Genomic DNA, 16878 nt, shown 5'->3' with positions numbered 1-16878 from the left:
AGCATTCTGTACTGCCTTTAAGACAGAACTTTTCTTCATAGCTCTGGACTGACAGAGGCTAGATAATGGGCTTCGAGCAACGGTGTTTGAAGGATCTTTTTTTTGGTTGTAAGAAAACAATTTCCATGTATAGTTAGTTTGTGAAATTAAGTGCTCAGGACTGAATGACTCAATTCATGTATGCAGCACTTTGTGATAGAATGTGGCATTCACTTCAGTTTCTGTGTCTGCCTTGTAGGATGCATTGGTAAGTCTGATCTTCACTGGCATATGTTTTTCTTGATACCAGTAGTGTGATCTTCAATTAGTGTTAGTCTTCTCCTGGATAATCTCTCAAATATAAGTTTGCTGATAAATGCAACTGAAGTCTTACCATTGTAGTAGCAGCACTCAGTTTTACATGTGATCATCAGTGATTGCTGTACTGTACCAGTGGCTTCTTTGATCCTTTGCCCTCTCACTAGTGGCAGACAATACTAGACTCTTTACTTCCTCTTCAGTTTTAAATTAATTTGCTTTGTCCAACTGAATGTCGTCTTCTGTTACAAGGGGGTGAAAAGAGGTTGCTTATTGATTTGCTAAATCTTCTTTCTCTACCAAAAGCTTGTACTTGTTTTTATGGAGAAGCTGCTTCTAGGCTATTAATCTCTTCTTCCTCTTTTTTTAATCTATCACTTTTTCTACTTCCTACCATTTAAGAATGATACTACTACTGGATTATTATATTCAGGTTTTGATACAGTAGTGTTTAATGGCAATGCCCTCTGACGTAGTATACATACTCCTTTGTCTGGTATAGTAGTTCCAAAGAGCAAACGCTAGTTGGAGATTTCCATGCTTCTTATGCCAAAGTCTCTGAAATATGCAGTGTGAATCCTTGTTAACAGCAGTTTGAACACTTGAGATTTAGTGCAGTTTCTGGGGAAAACCAGTCTTGAGCTTTCCCAGGATGTGGAATATTTCTAGGTACATTGTGATTCTAGTGCAAAATTTTCTTTATTGTGGAGAAAATACTCCTATTGTTTGTGACACCTCCTTGTGTAACTGTAGGCAATGCTTTTCACAGTCCCTTCTAGTAGCTCTCACTGTAGGGAAGAAGTGTTCTTGACTCTTCCCTCCACCAATTGTTAATAGAGAAACACAGAATGCGCATGTGTTTAGTGTCAAATCTTCAATATCTTGACGTGCTTTCTGGGTTTTTAACTTAAAGTCACTTCTAGAGTTGCATCAGATTTGCATAGTAATTGGAGTGGGCCAAGGTTATTTAGAAATACTGTTGTTCTCTTACAAACTAATCCCCCAAAATGCATTCGTGTAGTCCACAGCGATAACCCTGCGACTGAATGTTCAGCATATCAGCTATTGACCGGTAATCATTGCTGCTGTCAAAACAGATGTATCCTGTTTTGATATTTGTCCAAGGATGTATCTTCCTGTTTTGGAAAAAGCAAACAAATTCAATATCATTATCATATCAATATCATTCAATTTAATGGCTTCAGAAAACTTCTCAATTTTACTCTGCAATTTTGTTTTCCACTTCCTGTCTCTTGTACGTTACCTCCATCTACAAAGTACTTAATAGTTCTGTTCATTAAAGAAAATTAGTCCCTTTGGTACCACTGAGCACACAGGGTTTTAGTCAGTGATTACCTCCTAATGTAAGACATAGTGCAACTTTGATAAGGTCTTTAACCTAGGACTTTGGTGGCCTGTTTCCTAGCGCCACTGTAGAGTTGCTGAGTAACTGCGGCAAGCTACTCTGCTCTCTGTTTTACCTGGCTGCATAGGAGGATGAGTACTAATCATCAATATAAGATATTTGGGCAGATTCAGCTGCAGGACTTCTGGGAAAAGTGAAGCTTAAGTGGTTCTTTCAGTTAACAGCAGTTGTTTAGTTTTATTTACCTTACTAAGGCTGCAGATTGTTTCTTAGCAAGTCTTGCCTGGACAAGCTGCATTTATGTTGGAAATATTTTTTTTCTTTTTTCTTAAATGATCTCTAGACAGTTCAGAGCTGAAAGGTATTATATTCTTGGCTGTGAAACATAACCTTTTCAATATCTTCCTCTTTCCCCTTCTAATTCAGGGCTGTCTGATTTTGAGTGATGAACTGAATCATGCATCACTAGTGCTCGGAGCAAGACTGTCAGGAGCAACTATTCGAATCTTTAAGCACAACAGTAAGTATCAGATGGTGGACTCTGCCTTTCTGCAGGTGCTATAGATCAGATACAATCTCTTCTATCTTCTAATAGTTGGAAATCCAGTTTCATGCAAGGAAATCAATTGCTGGTTACCTGAAAGGTTAGAAGACTGCTGCTCCTGAGAATTTAATCATCCTGAATTGGATATTTTTTGATATGTTCAATCTCAACTAACAACATTTTTATCCTGAAGCTGTTCTGGCTTACATCTTCTGCATATGAAGAGGAACATGCTGCCCTTTGGCAAGTCTAGGGGCACTAGTGTTTTAACATGGCTTCTTGTTACTTGGATAGCTCAGTGTGGTTTGACTATTCTAACAGTCCGTGTCACATAGTAGTGCAATCTTGTAGTGGTCTAGGTTACATTTGGGGGATAAGAAAGTTTAATTTTAGGACCAGGTGCCAACATGATCCTACAGTAACAAAAGCTTATGAATGCAGATGTCCTAGCTAAACTAGGCAGCCATGCATTGGTACAATGTAGTACCCAATTTTTGGGATGTGAAGCATAGATTAATTTCACTGAGTTACTTGCTTTAAGTATTTGTTTCCAAAATACACAGAATTTTCACTTTGCTAGTTTCAGCTTCCTCCAAAGGAGGTATTTAGAATAACTTTCAGATTAAAAATACTTAGGGTTTCCTTCTCTTACTCTCAGTGAAAGAGGTACCTGGTTGTCCTTGATTAGTAAAACCACTACCTTCATTCTTCAGCCACTCCTAATACTCTTTATAGTATCGATCTCTGAGATCATGATGAGTCTTGCTCTCTTTGAAGTGTGTGGTGGTAAAAGCAAAGCTTGGGTGGCTGCAATTATTTCCCTTTCTTTGTCCTACTTGATGGTGGATCCTCTGCTGTGCTTATTGTTTCTTTTATGTTCTCTCTTTCTTGTTCTCTAGTGTTTGAATAATTTTCTTTACAGAAGTGTAGAGCTTACTGTAACATTCAGTGATTTTTTTTTTCCTTAATTCTTCATAAATCTTGATTGCTGGGCAAGATCACAAAAGCTTTGCATTCGACTTCTGCATTTGTATAGACATACTTCTGAACATTCCATCCGGTTGCAGAATTTCAGGAACACTGGTGACAAACATAGTTCTGGGTATGAGGAGAAGGTCTTGGAAGCTCTGGTGTGATGAGGAAGAATAGATGATCTGTGGGAATGGGGTACAAACTAGCAATGGTGAGATTGGGGGATATTCTAGAAACCTTATAGATGTTGAGGATCTGAGAGAGAGAATGGAGTGGCAGATTCGAATCAGAAGGCAAAATGCAAGCAATGATCTTGGCCTGTCAAGATGATGTTCAATTCATAGTTGTGTATGTGTTCTCAGTCCTATTCCTGTTCTACTCTATGCTGCCTTAGTTAACTTCATTTTCCTGAGATGTTAATGGCTTCATTCATATTCTGCTTTTTAGAAATTACGGAAAAAAAATGAAAAATCCCCCTTAAACTCCTTGTTCAATGTTTTCATTTTTTTTCCTACCTCATTCTGCAGTTTGTCCTTTTTATTAAGGTCAGACCTAGTTCCCAGTCTTTCCCTCTTTGAGAGATCAGAGCAGAACTTTATACTCCATTGTTCTCCCTAACTGCACTAAATTCGTCCTTTCTTCCTTGAGAGATTTGTTGGAGACAGGGACTCCACTGCTGACTTCTTAATTCTTGTCTTTTTCTGAACATTAGCTGTCTTTTAACAGTCTATTAACTGACCTATTTTGCTGTATAATTTCTAGTCTAGTTCTAGTTCACAAGCTCCTCTTGCTGGTACAACTGCCCTAGGCTACCAATCCTCTTTTCATGATTGTGCTCTTTCTCATGCCCTAGTGTTTATATCTGTCTCTTGCTCAGCACTTTAGCTTTTATGGTTTGATTACTCCCATCTCCGCTCCTTTCCTCCGTTTTTTTTTTTCAGGGCTGATTTCATGTGTATTTATTTGTTCACATTAGTCAGGTCTCCTAGGATCATGTCGAGTGTTCATAGCCAAAGCTAGTAAGGTTTCAGAATACATTGCTACTAACAACTTCATCTGTCTAGTTTCCGATATGCTGAGCACTGTCCTCTTTCCTACGCTGGTGGTTCTTTTTTCTTCTTTTTCTGTTTTTAGTTTAGTAGCTTCCTGTTCCACACCTCCAGTCCCTTCCATTTTAAACAAAGTAATAAAAAAGTACACTTGCTCCACTTCTTGTCCTGCACTTTGGTCTATCTTCTACTTACCTTTTACTTGATTATCCTTGAGCTTGCTTGTTCTTTTTTGAGTTATTTCTATCCACAAAGACATGCTTACTACCTAAATTGCTTTTTCTTTTCCTCACAATGAGATACCTTCCTTTTTTCTTCCCCCCCCCCCCCTTCCTTCCTTGTTTGCTGTTTGTGCCTAATGCTGTAACTTGTGCTTTTAGCTTAGGATGATGAAATTCTTCCTCGGAGTTCATACAGTCACCCATTCCCTTTAATCTCATCTGTGGGCCCGCAGCTAGGTGAAGCCCATGACTTATGTATGGTCTGTCCTCCACACTGGAGCGAGCAATTTGTGCATTTCTGGAGTATTGCTGTCTTTAGTCATGTCAAAGCTCAAGCTAGTAGCTGTTTTGGTACCATTTAACAGTAATTTCTGGTGCAGATATGCAAAGCCTGGAGAAGCTGCTCAAAGATGCTATTGTGCATGGGCAACCTCGTACACGGAGGCCCTGGAAAAAAATTCTTATCTTGGTGGAAGGAATATACAGGTACAAACTATTCTTTATATTCCTAAGACCCTCCACGTGAGATCTGGCTGCTTAGTATTTGGGTTCCTTTGCCAAATCAAACTATGAATATTGTCACTTCATAGTTATTTCATTACTCATCTGCAAATTAAATTGAGCTATGTATGTCTCACATCCTGGACTTTCTGTTGCTAGTACTGTAGCTGCACCTGGTGTTATCACAATGCTTCCTGCATCCTGATTAGATTGTAGAAATTAATTAATCTAAACTGATTATTCACATCAGAGCTGAGGTCTTAAATTGCTTGTCCATTCCATTCTTTCTGTGCTCACTAGATGATGCTAGTGTGAATGGAATTGTGCAAATTTAATTTTTTTGCTGAGAATGAGTAGGAGCACGTAGTAGGCTTAGCCATTTAAATTGTAGTGACTTTCAGCACAAAATGGGGCGTTTTGGAGTGCTACTAATGAGAGCCTAGTCAGTTCTTAAACAAAAACAACAGGTAAGTAGATGTCAGATCAGAATACTGACATTAGGGTGGAAGTAAAAATGAGAATTCATTTATAAAATTGTCACTGAACACATTCCTTTGCCTTAACTTACTGTCGCTGCTACTAGTTAGTCTGTATGTCAGCATCCCAGAGATGTTAAACAGATAGAAAGTAGACATCTGGGCCCCAGGTGCAAGGGGGAGTTATCTTTCATCTCTCTGCAGAACACAATGTATCTAGCAAATTTTATGTGTTCAGAATTACTGAAAGAGTGAAGAAAAGAAAGCTTAGTGACTTTAGGCTCTATAAGGAGGCCCCAACCATTAAATCAACTTACACTGAATTTCTGTTTCTCGACAGTATGGAGGGATCCATAGTCCGTTTGCCTGAAGTGATTGCCCTTAAGAAGAAGTACAAATCCTATCTGTACCTTGATGAGGCTCATAGTATAGGTGCCCTGGGTCCCAGTGGCCGGGGTGTAGTGGAGTATTTTGGACTCAGTCCTGAAGATGTGGATGTTATGATGGGAACATTCACCAAAAGCTTTGGAGCTGCTGGAGGATACATTGGGGGCAAGAAGGTAAAAAGCTGGGAATCTCATGGCTGTTTCAGGCTGGTGGTGGACTCTTTCACTAAGCATTTCAAAGTTGATCTATTTCTCAAGTACCCTGATTGTCCATTTGTTTCATGATTTTACATACTGTCTAGTACAGTGGAAGTCTGTGCAATGTAGAAGAGTCTAGTAAAATACCTCATAATTTTGTAGTTCTCACATGGTCAGTGAGGATCTCAGTTTGCAGAATGTACAGTAGTGGCGTAGTATCTTTTTAGGAACTGTTAGGAGCCAGGAAGCAGGGATTTCTTAATGTTACTTTTAATGAGACTTGTAGGAAAAATGACAAAAGCTGAAGTTTTTCAGGCTGTCTGGAGAAAAATCCCCTTCTTGGGTTAGTCTGGTAGAATTGATTCCCTCTGGACTCGAATGGTTTGCTTTCTGAAAAGACACTTCTTCCCTTTCTGGTGGGATTTTTTTGTGGTGTGGTGGGGGTTTTTTTATTATTTTTTGGCTACTGACTCTCTTCTGCTGGAGAGTACTGCTAGAAAGTGTTGCCCTTGCCAAACCCCTCCTTTTTGGAGGGATGGTGTAGATAACTGCATGTGTCCCTTTTCTCATTCTGAAATGTATCTCACAGATCAGGCTTCTAAGCCTTAGAGAGTAAAATTCTACTGTTTTCCTACCAGGACAATAATTTTTTAGATACTAATAGTGACGATTACTTCAGCCCATCCAAATGGAGGTGGGACTTGCAGATGTTCCTCTTTGGGAGTTTACTACAGTTGGATTAAAATTACTCTGACATCTTCCCCAGAAGAAAGCACCATATTAGTCTTTTTCCAAAGGTAGTGAGCTAGTGGGATTAACTCCCTTGGCATAAGGTGAAGCAGCTAAGAGTCCTTTGCAACTGTGTTATAGCTACTGTTTGAGGGATTGCTTCAGAGGTAAGAGGCCTTAAATCTTCTTACCTAGTTTATTTCCAAGTCCCTTTACAACTTCCTTTCATTTAACTCTGACTCCAGGCAAACAGCAACATAAAATTGAACACTTCCCCGTATTTCTATAATATGTTCCCAGCTTGTGCTATCTACAGGGCCATCATTATTAATTTTATGGTAGCAGAAGACAGAATCTGTCCTGGCATTCATACTGGTCTTTTAATATTTTGCTGTAGTGGTCTGGGCATTTTAGAGTGGTTTTGTTACAGTTAACAACAAGCAGCCTAGATCTATGGTGTGTTTGTCCTTTGTTCCTATATGACCTGCTTTTGCCCTCTAACAAATGTAGCAGGTGTGTTTAACTGGGAAATGCAGGAGGGGGTAGGCTGAGGTTCCTGCACTCTTAAATTATACCTGCTGCTTTATTTATATTGTGCTGATAAATGGGAGAAAATATTTTGTGACCTGTTCCCCTGTTTGGTGACTTTTGTGGGGAAACAGTTATATTGAGCATGATACATAAGCACCTATGGATCCTGCTCCCCACTATTTCATTTGTTTTATACTCCCACTGTTACAATAAACACTTTTGAAACACAGCCTGCGCACAGCTTGACTAATGCAAACACCTTGCTGCAATCCAATGCTGGTGGTGTTAGCTAAACAAGTCTGTTGTAGGCATTTGTCTTTGATCAACACACATTCTTGCCCTGTGACATAATTATGGGTTGTCATGTCCCTGCTGTTAGCTTTTCAACTGTTCATTACTTGTACTGTAAAATCAGTCCTTGAGATACCTGTTCTTTTCCAGGACATTCTGAAACAGGTTTCTTGCGGTGGTCCATTTTATTGCATGATTAAGACACGACAATAAAGCATTTCTCTTGAGTGCCGGGAAGGCAATGTCTGATGTCTCTTGTGTTTTGCTAGGAACTGATTGATTACCTCAGGACATACTCTCATAGTGCTGTGTATGCAACATCACTGTCACCTCCTGTTGTGGAGCAAATCATCACCTCCATGAAGTGCATTATGGGTGAAGATGGTACAACTGTTGGTGAGTCTTTCTAACAGTAAGCATGTGGAAGGGGGAAGCCAAACAGAGCCTCTTTATCACTTTGACAGATAACTCATTCAGTGGACACATTCATAATTATCTGTTAGTACATGTAGACTTGGAATTTCTGGAGCAATAAGCCAGTTTAGTATCCTACTTGGCCGATCAGCCTAATAACAGCATAAGGAATTTCCAGCTAGAGGTAAGTCATCTTAGTCTTGTCTAAGACACAGTATTGTGTTGTATTGATTTTTGTTCTGTGTCTAGCTTTTCTAGCCTCCTCCTTTCTCTTCCCCATTTTCTGTCCTTTATTTGCCCCGCTTTTTAGATTGCTTTCAGAGTATTTTGCTGTGTATCTTTTAGAGTCTTGTGTGCTGGTTACTGCAGGGGCAATGCTTTTGATTTTCATCTCTCGTATAATTTGATGTTTGCACCTCAGTTAAAGTAAATACGGGAATGTTTCTGAAATCCCTTTTTACTTGGGGAGCTAGAGGCAGTTTTCAAGATCAGTAGACTTAATGCACTAGGAGAAATTCAGCATATTCATCTTTATTGTCTTAGTTTTCCTTTTTCATTATGAAAGTAAGAAAGGGGAAATCTGTAATAGTCTCGATACATTCAAAGTCAAAACCACAAATTCTCGTCTCATTTGCCTAGTAGGTAGCCGCTTCTTTCAGTTATAGCATGAAGTAAATAGCTTGCACTTGTGATGTGTAAGCTGCCTTGAAACTGAAATGGTACAGCACTTTGCATGTAGGATACTTTTTCCCTCTTCACAGGTAATTAAAAAGTTGTGAGCAGCCCACACAGGATGACAGTGTAGTTTGCTGAGGATCTGTCAGTGGCGTTTGGTTCAGAGGCTCTTAGAATTCAAACTGCAGGATATATTCAGTTATGGGAGCTTTGGGCATCTGGCCACGAGGTGGTGGTGTATGCTGAAGAACTGTATTTGCTTTTGAACATGGGTCATCTGACCAACTAACCTGACAGATAACTCCTACAGTAAAAAAGCTCGCTGGAGAAATGTCTTAAGAATTTTTCTGTTATAACAGGTTTCATTTGGTTTGCTTACATTATCTGAGAACAGAGTTAAGTGCCAGCAGTTGGTGTTGGTGGTTGCTCAGTAGAGGAGTTATCACCGGGGCAAGTACAGCCAGGCAGCAGCCTGTATCTGTGCTAGCACTGAGTGCTTCCAAGTGGTCCATGTGAGATACCTGTACCAGCCAAGAGTTGTCCCCTGTGCTGGTCTCGAGAACAGATATTAACCAAGCTTCAAACTACATGAAAAGTTGTGCAAAAGGGCTGGGTCTTGCCGTCGTCTTAAAAGTGACTGTTTGAGCTCTTTCTAGCTGATGATTTGCCAACAGTCTGTGGTCTGCTCAGGTGTTGCTTTTGGGTTTTTTCCAGTATCTGTTTTGCTTAATGAAGTGGGAAGCAAGGAATGTGTAACTGATTTCTGTTTGCAGTATTCAAACTAAGGCATTTTTGCCCCTTTGTGAGGCTACAGTGTGATAATTAGTTCAAGACAGGAGAATGGAAGCAACTTCCACTCCAGACTGTTCTCCTGCCATTATGCCAGCAAGATCCATCAGAGCTGAAAGGTGAACCAGATCAGGAACCAATTTGGCAAAAAAATAAACTCAAAAGGCCTTTTTTGTCATGTTGCTTAAAATGGATGTCAGGCTACATCCTGCTAATTTGGTGCTAAAACCCAGAATTCCTAGCCACTCTTTCTATTGAGAAAAGAAGTGGTTTTGGTGTTTGAAAGCTGTGTCATTTCAAAGAAGCCTCTGTACGTCCTATTTCAATACGAACTGTAGCGCTTTTCGGAAGTGCTGGATATAACAGCTGGATAGCCAAAGTTCTGTCCGCTCATACTCAGAAAGGATTTCTCAGCTACAGGTCTTGTGAAAGTGTTACTGGCTTTCTAAGTATCTAAGTCAGCCTTCACCTGGAATAAGCACTTCATAGGATGATTCATAGTGCTTTTCTGTTCATTTTCTGCACAGTGCTGTTTCCCAGTCATGCGGGTTTTTTTAATTGCCTTAAGGCTTTAGAGATAATATTACTTTGTAGGCATTTTCTGTGGATGAAGTTGGCAAAAGTTCACTTGGGTGAATGGAGCAGCTGCTTAGTGATAGCATGACGAAGTTTTTTCTTTAAGGGCTTTGGCTGAAAATCTTGTGTTTGGATTCTGTGGAATTACAGGTGGGGCTCTGGAGGACCACTACCTGTGGTTGGTTTGACTATCGAGTAAATGTGGAGTAGAGTGGTGCTGGTAAGAGTTGTTAACTGTGGAAGACAAGTAGAGAAATAGTGTTAAACTGGGTCACTGGTAAGCACCTCTGAATCAACTGTGTATTACAGAAATGTCACTGCTTTTAAATTAGTCAAGCTGAACTAATGGATGAAGGAAAACTGAGATAGGGCAATGGTTTTACAAGGGCACAGGAGTTGGAACTGGAATCAGAACAGTAGACGGCTAGCTCCCAACCCTGTGTTTTGGGGCAACAGCTAAATCTTTTAATGGCTTCAAGAATGCTTTCTTGAAAAGAGCCTTTGCGGCTTCTTTGTCTGCCTGCTTCTGTTCACCACACGCTATTTGTAAAAGCTGCTGTCCTCCATGGCATCAAACCTTTGTGGAAATTGTCATGTCAGATTGAGATGGTCTGTAGCTGAGGAATGAGTAGTACGAAGCAGTTAGTTTTTGAGGACAAAAGGGTTTTTTTGTTTTATTTTGCAAGAATAAGTTAATTCTCTCCTCTTATGCTTCAGGTTATTTCTAAATCTAATGAAACCTCTAGAGGCTCTAAACTTACAATATAAGGCATTGTAGTTACTAAAACTTTACATAACTAAAAAAAGTAAATATCTCCTTTCAGATCTTTCCAGCAAGCTGCCAGAGACTAAATAGCATATTAGCAGGAGGCAGCACAGACAAAATACAGATGCTATGAAAAGCTGAATGGCTGCTTATAGAGAACATAAGATGGATGGCATGCAAATGTGCTGCCTGAATTGGGACAGTGGTTTCTTGTATCTTGATTTCTGTTCAAACTAATCTGTTAATTCTCTGTACTGTTTATGCATGTAAGTGACTAGCAAGCCTCAATCTCTCTGAAGACAGTTATGGGAACATAATTATATATGATACATTATATAGAGAGAGATATCATATCTAGTATATTACTTGCTCCTTCTTCCAGACTGCAAAAAACACTCCAACAGCCAAAGCGATGGCAGAGCCATGTTACGGGTTCTTGGTAGTGGTGCTTCCAGTACTGCTTCTGAAACTCCTCTACGTTATTAGCTCAGTGCTGTATGTCTGTCCTATTTTACTTTGCATTACCTGTCTTGCACGTAATTGGCTGGAAGACCATCATGTGGTCTTAAACAAAACATATTTGATTTGTGATCATTCTGACAATTTCTTCAAAGGAACAGTCGTCCTCAAGAGTGGTGAACATCTTGAGCACGTCGAATGTCTTCAGAGAACTCCAGTGACAGTGTACATGGGTATCTTGCATATTATCACAATTGGCTTTGATACATAGTAGAGCAAGGTCAGTAGGAGAGATGGAGAAGGCTTCTTTCTGCAAAAGCAAATTTTTGGAGCTGGTTTTCCAATTCAAAGTCACTACGGTTGAAATTGTTAACAAACAAGTGTTGCAGATGCTTGTCAGCAGTTCAGTGGATACTGCTCTTTCTCTTGTTCAGCCACAAAGATGAACTTCAGATAGTTTTGTAGATAAAGGGGCTTTTTTAAGCAATAATAATAAAAAGACACAATAAGCAGACTTTTTGGGGTCATAGTTTACACAAAGATGGCAAATTGATTCCCGGAATGGGGTTCTGGAAGCTTGTAGTGTAGAGCCACTTGATTCTTGCTGTTTGTGTGGTGTTTGCGTTATTTAAATTGACTGTAGGGAAAATGAGACAGCTTGGTGCTTGTCCTGGTAAATGAGACATTGTTGGAATTTATGATATTAAGTACTTAACCTGTCTTGGTGAATTTTTCAGCATCAGTGGTTTGGTTTGAGTTGAAAGCTAGATTTTTCGCCATTACAATCTCACTAGGACTGGGAATCCAGTCAGCTCCTTTCTGCCATTTGCATAAGAGCCAGTGATGTATCCTGTGCAACTGGAGTTCTGTTAGCACTGTTGGTGTTCAGGACCCAGCCTGTTTATTGCCCTGATAACATCGCTGGGGTCAAGTGGAAGAAAATTATAAAGTAACCTGATTGAGATGTGGGCAAACCAAAACATGCAAGGTGAAACCAGTCTAGGAACTGGTTAACCTCCTTCAGAGATGAAACTTAGTTTGCTCTCCTGTGTATTAAAACCTGAAGGTGAGCCTTAAATCCAGGAGTGTTTTAAGTTTGAGCTAAAGCTGGCAGTGTTAATGCTTGTAAAAGAGGTGAACTACTTCCTTCCATGGACGTCAATTCAACAATAGTAATTATACATGCTGACGTTTATAACAAGTTTACTGTCTCCCATCTCAGTTTCAGGAGGCAAATATCCCACGCCCAATCACAGTGCCATACATAGCATGTCTAGAATAAGTTGTGGATAGACCTTGCCCAAGATGGCACTTAAATTTTGAATGAACGTTGTCTTGAGCACTGTATAGAAACCAAGGATTATTATCCTACATAGTTCTAATGTCACAAGCAATGGAGATACAGTTGCAGAGACCATCACAGCTGCTAAACTATCAGACATGAATAACTAACCTTTGAAGGCTAGTCAGTTAGCTGCACATAGTTTGATTGGTATTTGTCTCATCTGAGCATCTCAGTTGTGAAGAGCTAGTAGTTGATTACATTTAGTCAGAGGAAACACTAAAAAAAAAAAAAGGATTTCTAGTCTTGCCATTGCTGTGTGCAACAAACTTGAGTGAGTTAAATCAGAAAAGGTACTTAAACCAATTATAGCCAAAGGGAATAAGAATGTACAGCTGTGTTGGCAGAGAACTTAGCCTAACTGAGCTGTTGAGAAGACAGGACCATTGCTATACTGTTAATATGCACAGGGAGAAGCATGCTGGAAACAAAACTAAGCCTGGTCTGCTTAAATTCTAGGGGAGGAAAGACTGCAATTAGTACTTTAACCTCCATGTGGTCAATCAGGCCCTCAAGTGAAGATATGACCTCAGTAGTTCAATCAGCTGTCTAATCAGTAGATATCTTCAAGTTGGACACTTTGTAAAATTCCCTTTTTCTTTCCAAAGACAAGTCAGAAGTACATGCATGTGTAAAGTGTAAGCAGTAATGAAAGAATAGCCCACATTACATCACTTGGAATTGAATTTTAAGTAGCTTATAGTATATTTATAAATGAAGTTTGTACCTTGCCATTGTTAGCAGTAGATCCACAAATGGAAGCAGTGGCTGCTGTTGTACTTGAAAGGGGAAATAAATACTCCTTGTGCAGGCTGAGGTTGAAAACATTCAATTGGCATTAAAATAGGTTCATTTGAATTTCCTCCAATAATGCACTTGTTAATGAGGTGATAAATTATCACCTTGGGAACCCAGGGACCAGTCAAAACTAATTTGAGCAAGGTGAAAACTTTTTTTGTTGCTGCCCTTGAGAATCTCAAGCTGAGCTGGGAAACTGTTGGAAAAACAAATACTCTGGGGGTCATAAAGAGAGTTTCCTGCTTCTCTCCAGGGGACTGACAGTTTTAAACATCACTCTCTGTATTTGTGCTTCCAGCTGGGGATCTTTTAAATCCAGCTTGTTGCTGCACCCCTACCTCCCTCCCACAGAGCATGGCAAGCCTCCAGAAAAATTGCTTTAACCTGGGCTGGGCAGAAGAAATCTTTCAGCCTTTGGTGCTTTGAAGAGTGTTTACAGATATTAGCAGAGCTGTACCCTTTGTGTTGTGCATTGGAATGTGAGAATTCTTCAGTGCCTCTTCTTTTGGACTTTAATCAACATTGTGGTGTTTGTGCAAGAGCTTATAAACCTTTAACTGTACACCTGCTTTGTTCTCATAACATTCTGGTTCTTGCTATTTCTGTTCAGGTGTGAGCTGTCATCCTATATCTTCATAGCCTAAACACTGATCTGTCATAGCAGAAATACAACTAGGAATGTGGCTTTGTTGAAGTAATTTCATTTTTCTTCATTTCTTACAGTACATTTGATTTAAAATGTGTGGCTTGCTTTTTACTCTCAGTAGCACTTGAAGTGCCACATTTCTACAGAATGCTGGTGTGCTGCTTATAGCAGCAGGAGAAAATACTGGGTAGCAGCTCACTAGCATATATTGTTAGCAGTAGTGTGACTAAAATGCTTGTAAGTCAGTATAAATGTTAAGGTAAAGCATTTGAAAAGGAGTAATCACAGATGAGGTGATGTGTACTCTGTCTTTGGGTTAGTGTGAAATAGAGTTCGTGGTTCCTTGTGTGATACATGATATACTAGAGCAGAGTTATTTGAAAATACCTGAATGACCCACGTAAGCACCACTTCCTATCATCAGCCCTGGCAACTGCAGCAATTTTCTACATAGAAAAACTCATACTAGTATTACAATAGTGTCTGCAGTGTACAGACACATGGCAAAATTTCATTCTATGAAGTGCATATAATGTAAACGTTTCTAGCTTCTTTGGAAACAAGAAACAGCCTGTAACTGAAGCCCTTTCTGTGGGCTACGTGTGGATGTATTAGGCTATGTGGGACTCACAGACCAGTTGAACTACTGTCCTTGCCTACTTTAGCGGGTTCTGATGTCAAATGCACCAGGTCAACTCATGCCTTTTCACATTAGTGCAGTTGATCTACCACAAATTCCCAAACGTGGACAATGTTGACAATCTACAATGTGTACTTTAGTCCTACTAGTGTGTAGATGTTTGCTTAATGTTCCAGAATTAATAAACTTCCTTAGATAGTACAGATCTAATCTTTGAAGGAAGAAGCTGTCTGAAAAACCTGTATGCCAATTAATTTGTTTTGAGAGCATATGGCCAGTGGAGAGATTTGAGACTACTTCAAATGAGATTGTGCAGGTTCTGTTGCAGTCTAGCTTCAGCAGTGGGGTTTAGCTCGGGACAAATTGGCTTGTCAAGAACAGGCTAAATCAACCTGTAGAGTTTCTTGCTGTCATGGGTAAGCTTCTGTTAATGCTCAGGTTATTGCCTAATTGTTGCATAGTGGAAAAGTTGTGGTTACAAGGCTGTCTGCGTGGGGGAAAATGTATTACAGAGTATGCATGCGTCTCAAGTTCATGTTGGCTAGCAGCTCCTAAGATTTCTTAACTGTTTGTCTGTGGACACTGGGATTTAAAAAAAAAAAAAGGCCAGTAAAATACTTCTCAAGCTTCTTAAGACTTTCAAGCTTGCCTTCCTACTGGTCAGCTTAATATTGTATTGTATAAATGTGTCGCCAAACTCAGGCCCTAAATGGGCAGTGGAGAACTCAATTGCCCTGCAACTAGCACCTCCAGAATCAAGTACTCTGTGAAAACAGATGTGGTACTCTTACAGAGTAACCGTCTGTACCAACAGCTGGAAGCAGAATGTTTAGTACCTCCAATCTTTACTGAAAATAGCTTGTCTTTTCTAAGGTTATTGCTATATTCCTGACAGTAATATTTTGTTCAGGACCTGGCATCGTAGAGACAATTGTGGGTTTTATATGCACAGCTTTGATCTTTCCAGGATCTTTGGAAAATAGACCTGTGCAGGAAAAAGAAGTCTATAAAAGTGACAGTGGAGACAAGGCCTCCAGGGTTTGGGCCTTTTCAGGCACAAAGCCTACTCTTCCACCTCACTGCTGTTCCAGGTGGCAGGCTACCAGGAGCTGCTTGCCAAATACAACTTACTAACATGGGAAAGCTCAACGCCCTTCCTGTTGAAATTATTGCAGAATTTTAGGGTAAATCTGAGAACACATTGGAGAAGGACAAGATGTACAAGCAGATGTGGGCAGCTCTGACATGGTGGCAAATTTGCAGGTTATAGCTTTTATCATGAGATGAACTTCTTAGCTATAAGCATCTTTGATATCAAAAGAGAAACTTGAGATGTTGTACACGACCTCTTGTGGGAATGGATCAAGGTCTTCACAAAAAGATGTATGAAGACTGCGTCCTGTGAAAGATTCAGGTGCTACCTTCTCAGTGACTTCATACATAAACTTCCTATTTAAAAAAGCAAGCAAACAAAACCAAACCAACTCCTCCAGAATGGAAATTCTTAATTTTAGGACACATCAGTAAAGAGCACATACACACTTGCAGCCTGTCTCTCCCATTGCTCCTTGTGTTAGGTAGGTGAAATCTTTAGCAATATTGGGAGGTATATCAAATGTCCCACGTGTTGAGGGACAAAAAGACTTTTGGAAACTACTGTGCTCCATTCTATAAGGTCCCATTTAGTACCACTGAGGAAAAGTAGGTATTTAGGACTATTCTGTTCACTCTCCTTATCCCTTAAGGGATCCTCCTACCAAGAGACTGTTAGTAGAAGGTGGTCTGTCTGCCAGGTTTTTTTCTGGGTTTTCAAAGTAAGTGCTAACACAAAGGTGAAATACTTCTCATAGTACCTTACAATATCAGTTACTGGCCAAAGCTTACTTCTGTGTAGGATCTCATTATTATCTCAAGCTTGTGGAGCCTGTTTCATAGTGCTCCTGGAATCATTTCTTTATGGAGCTGATTTCTGTTCAGTTTGGCCAGAAGATGGTACTCCAGTGTTATGGCTGCCATCTCCCAAAGAAGTTTGCCAAAGAGCAGGATAGTCAAACATATCCCACCCTTCAGCCTTGCTCACTATCCATGTAAGAGAATGGATGCCCTAGCTCTATTTGTCTCTTTTTAGACCAAGCTGATTACTGGCTATTTCTAACCAAAGGTGGACACTTATAACTGGCTGGTATAGCTCTTCCACTGAATATCAAGCCTA

The 16878-nt window shown here is 39.9% G+C and overlaps 1 protein-coding gene across 1 annotated transcript in view; it reads left to right on the top strand.

The window, feature by feature from the left end:
- The window catches only part of SPTLC2 (serine palmitoyltransferase long chain base subunit 2), an 88367-nt gene that overhangs the window by 26149 nt on the left and 45340 nt on the right, over positions 1–16878 (top strand). The window contains exons 6-9 of the mRNA XM_076345187.1: positions 2090–2183; positions 4830–4935; positions 5767–5986; positions 7831–7957. Of these exons, the coding sequence (XP_076201302.1) occupies positions 2090–2183; positions 4830–4935; positions 5767–5986; positions 7831–7957 (547 nt within the window). The remainder of the gene's footprint in view (positions 1–2089; positions 2184–4829; positions 4936–5766; positions 5987–7830; positions 7958–16878) is intronic.

This window comes from Aptenodytes patagonicus, chromosome 7 (assembly GCF_965638725.1).
Source record: "Aptenodytes patagonicus chromosome 7, bAptPat1.pri.cur, whole genome shotgun sequence".
Classification (NCBI taxonomy): Eukaryota; Metazoa; Chordata; class Aves; order Sphenisciformes; family Spheniscidae; genus Aptenodytes; species Aptenodytes patagonicus.
The sequence above is the reverse complement of the archived record's forward strand: the minus strand, read 5'-3'. Positions and strand labels throughout refer to the sequence as shown.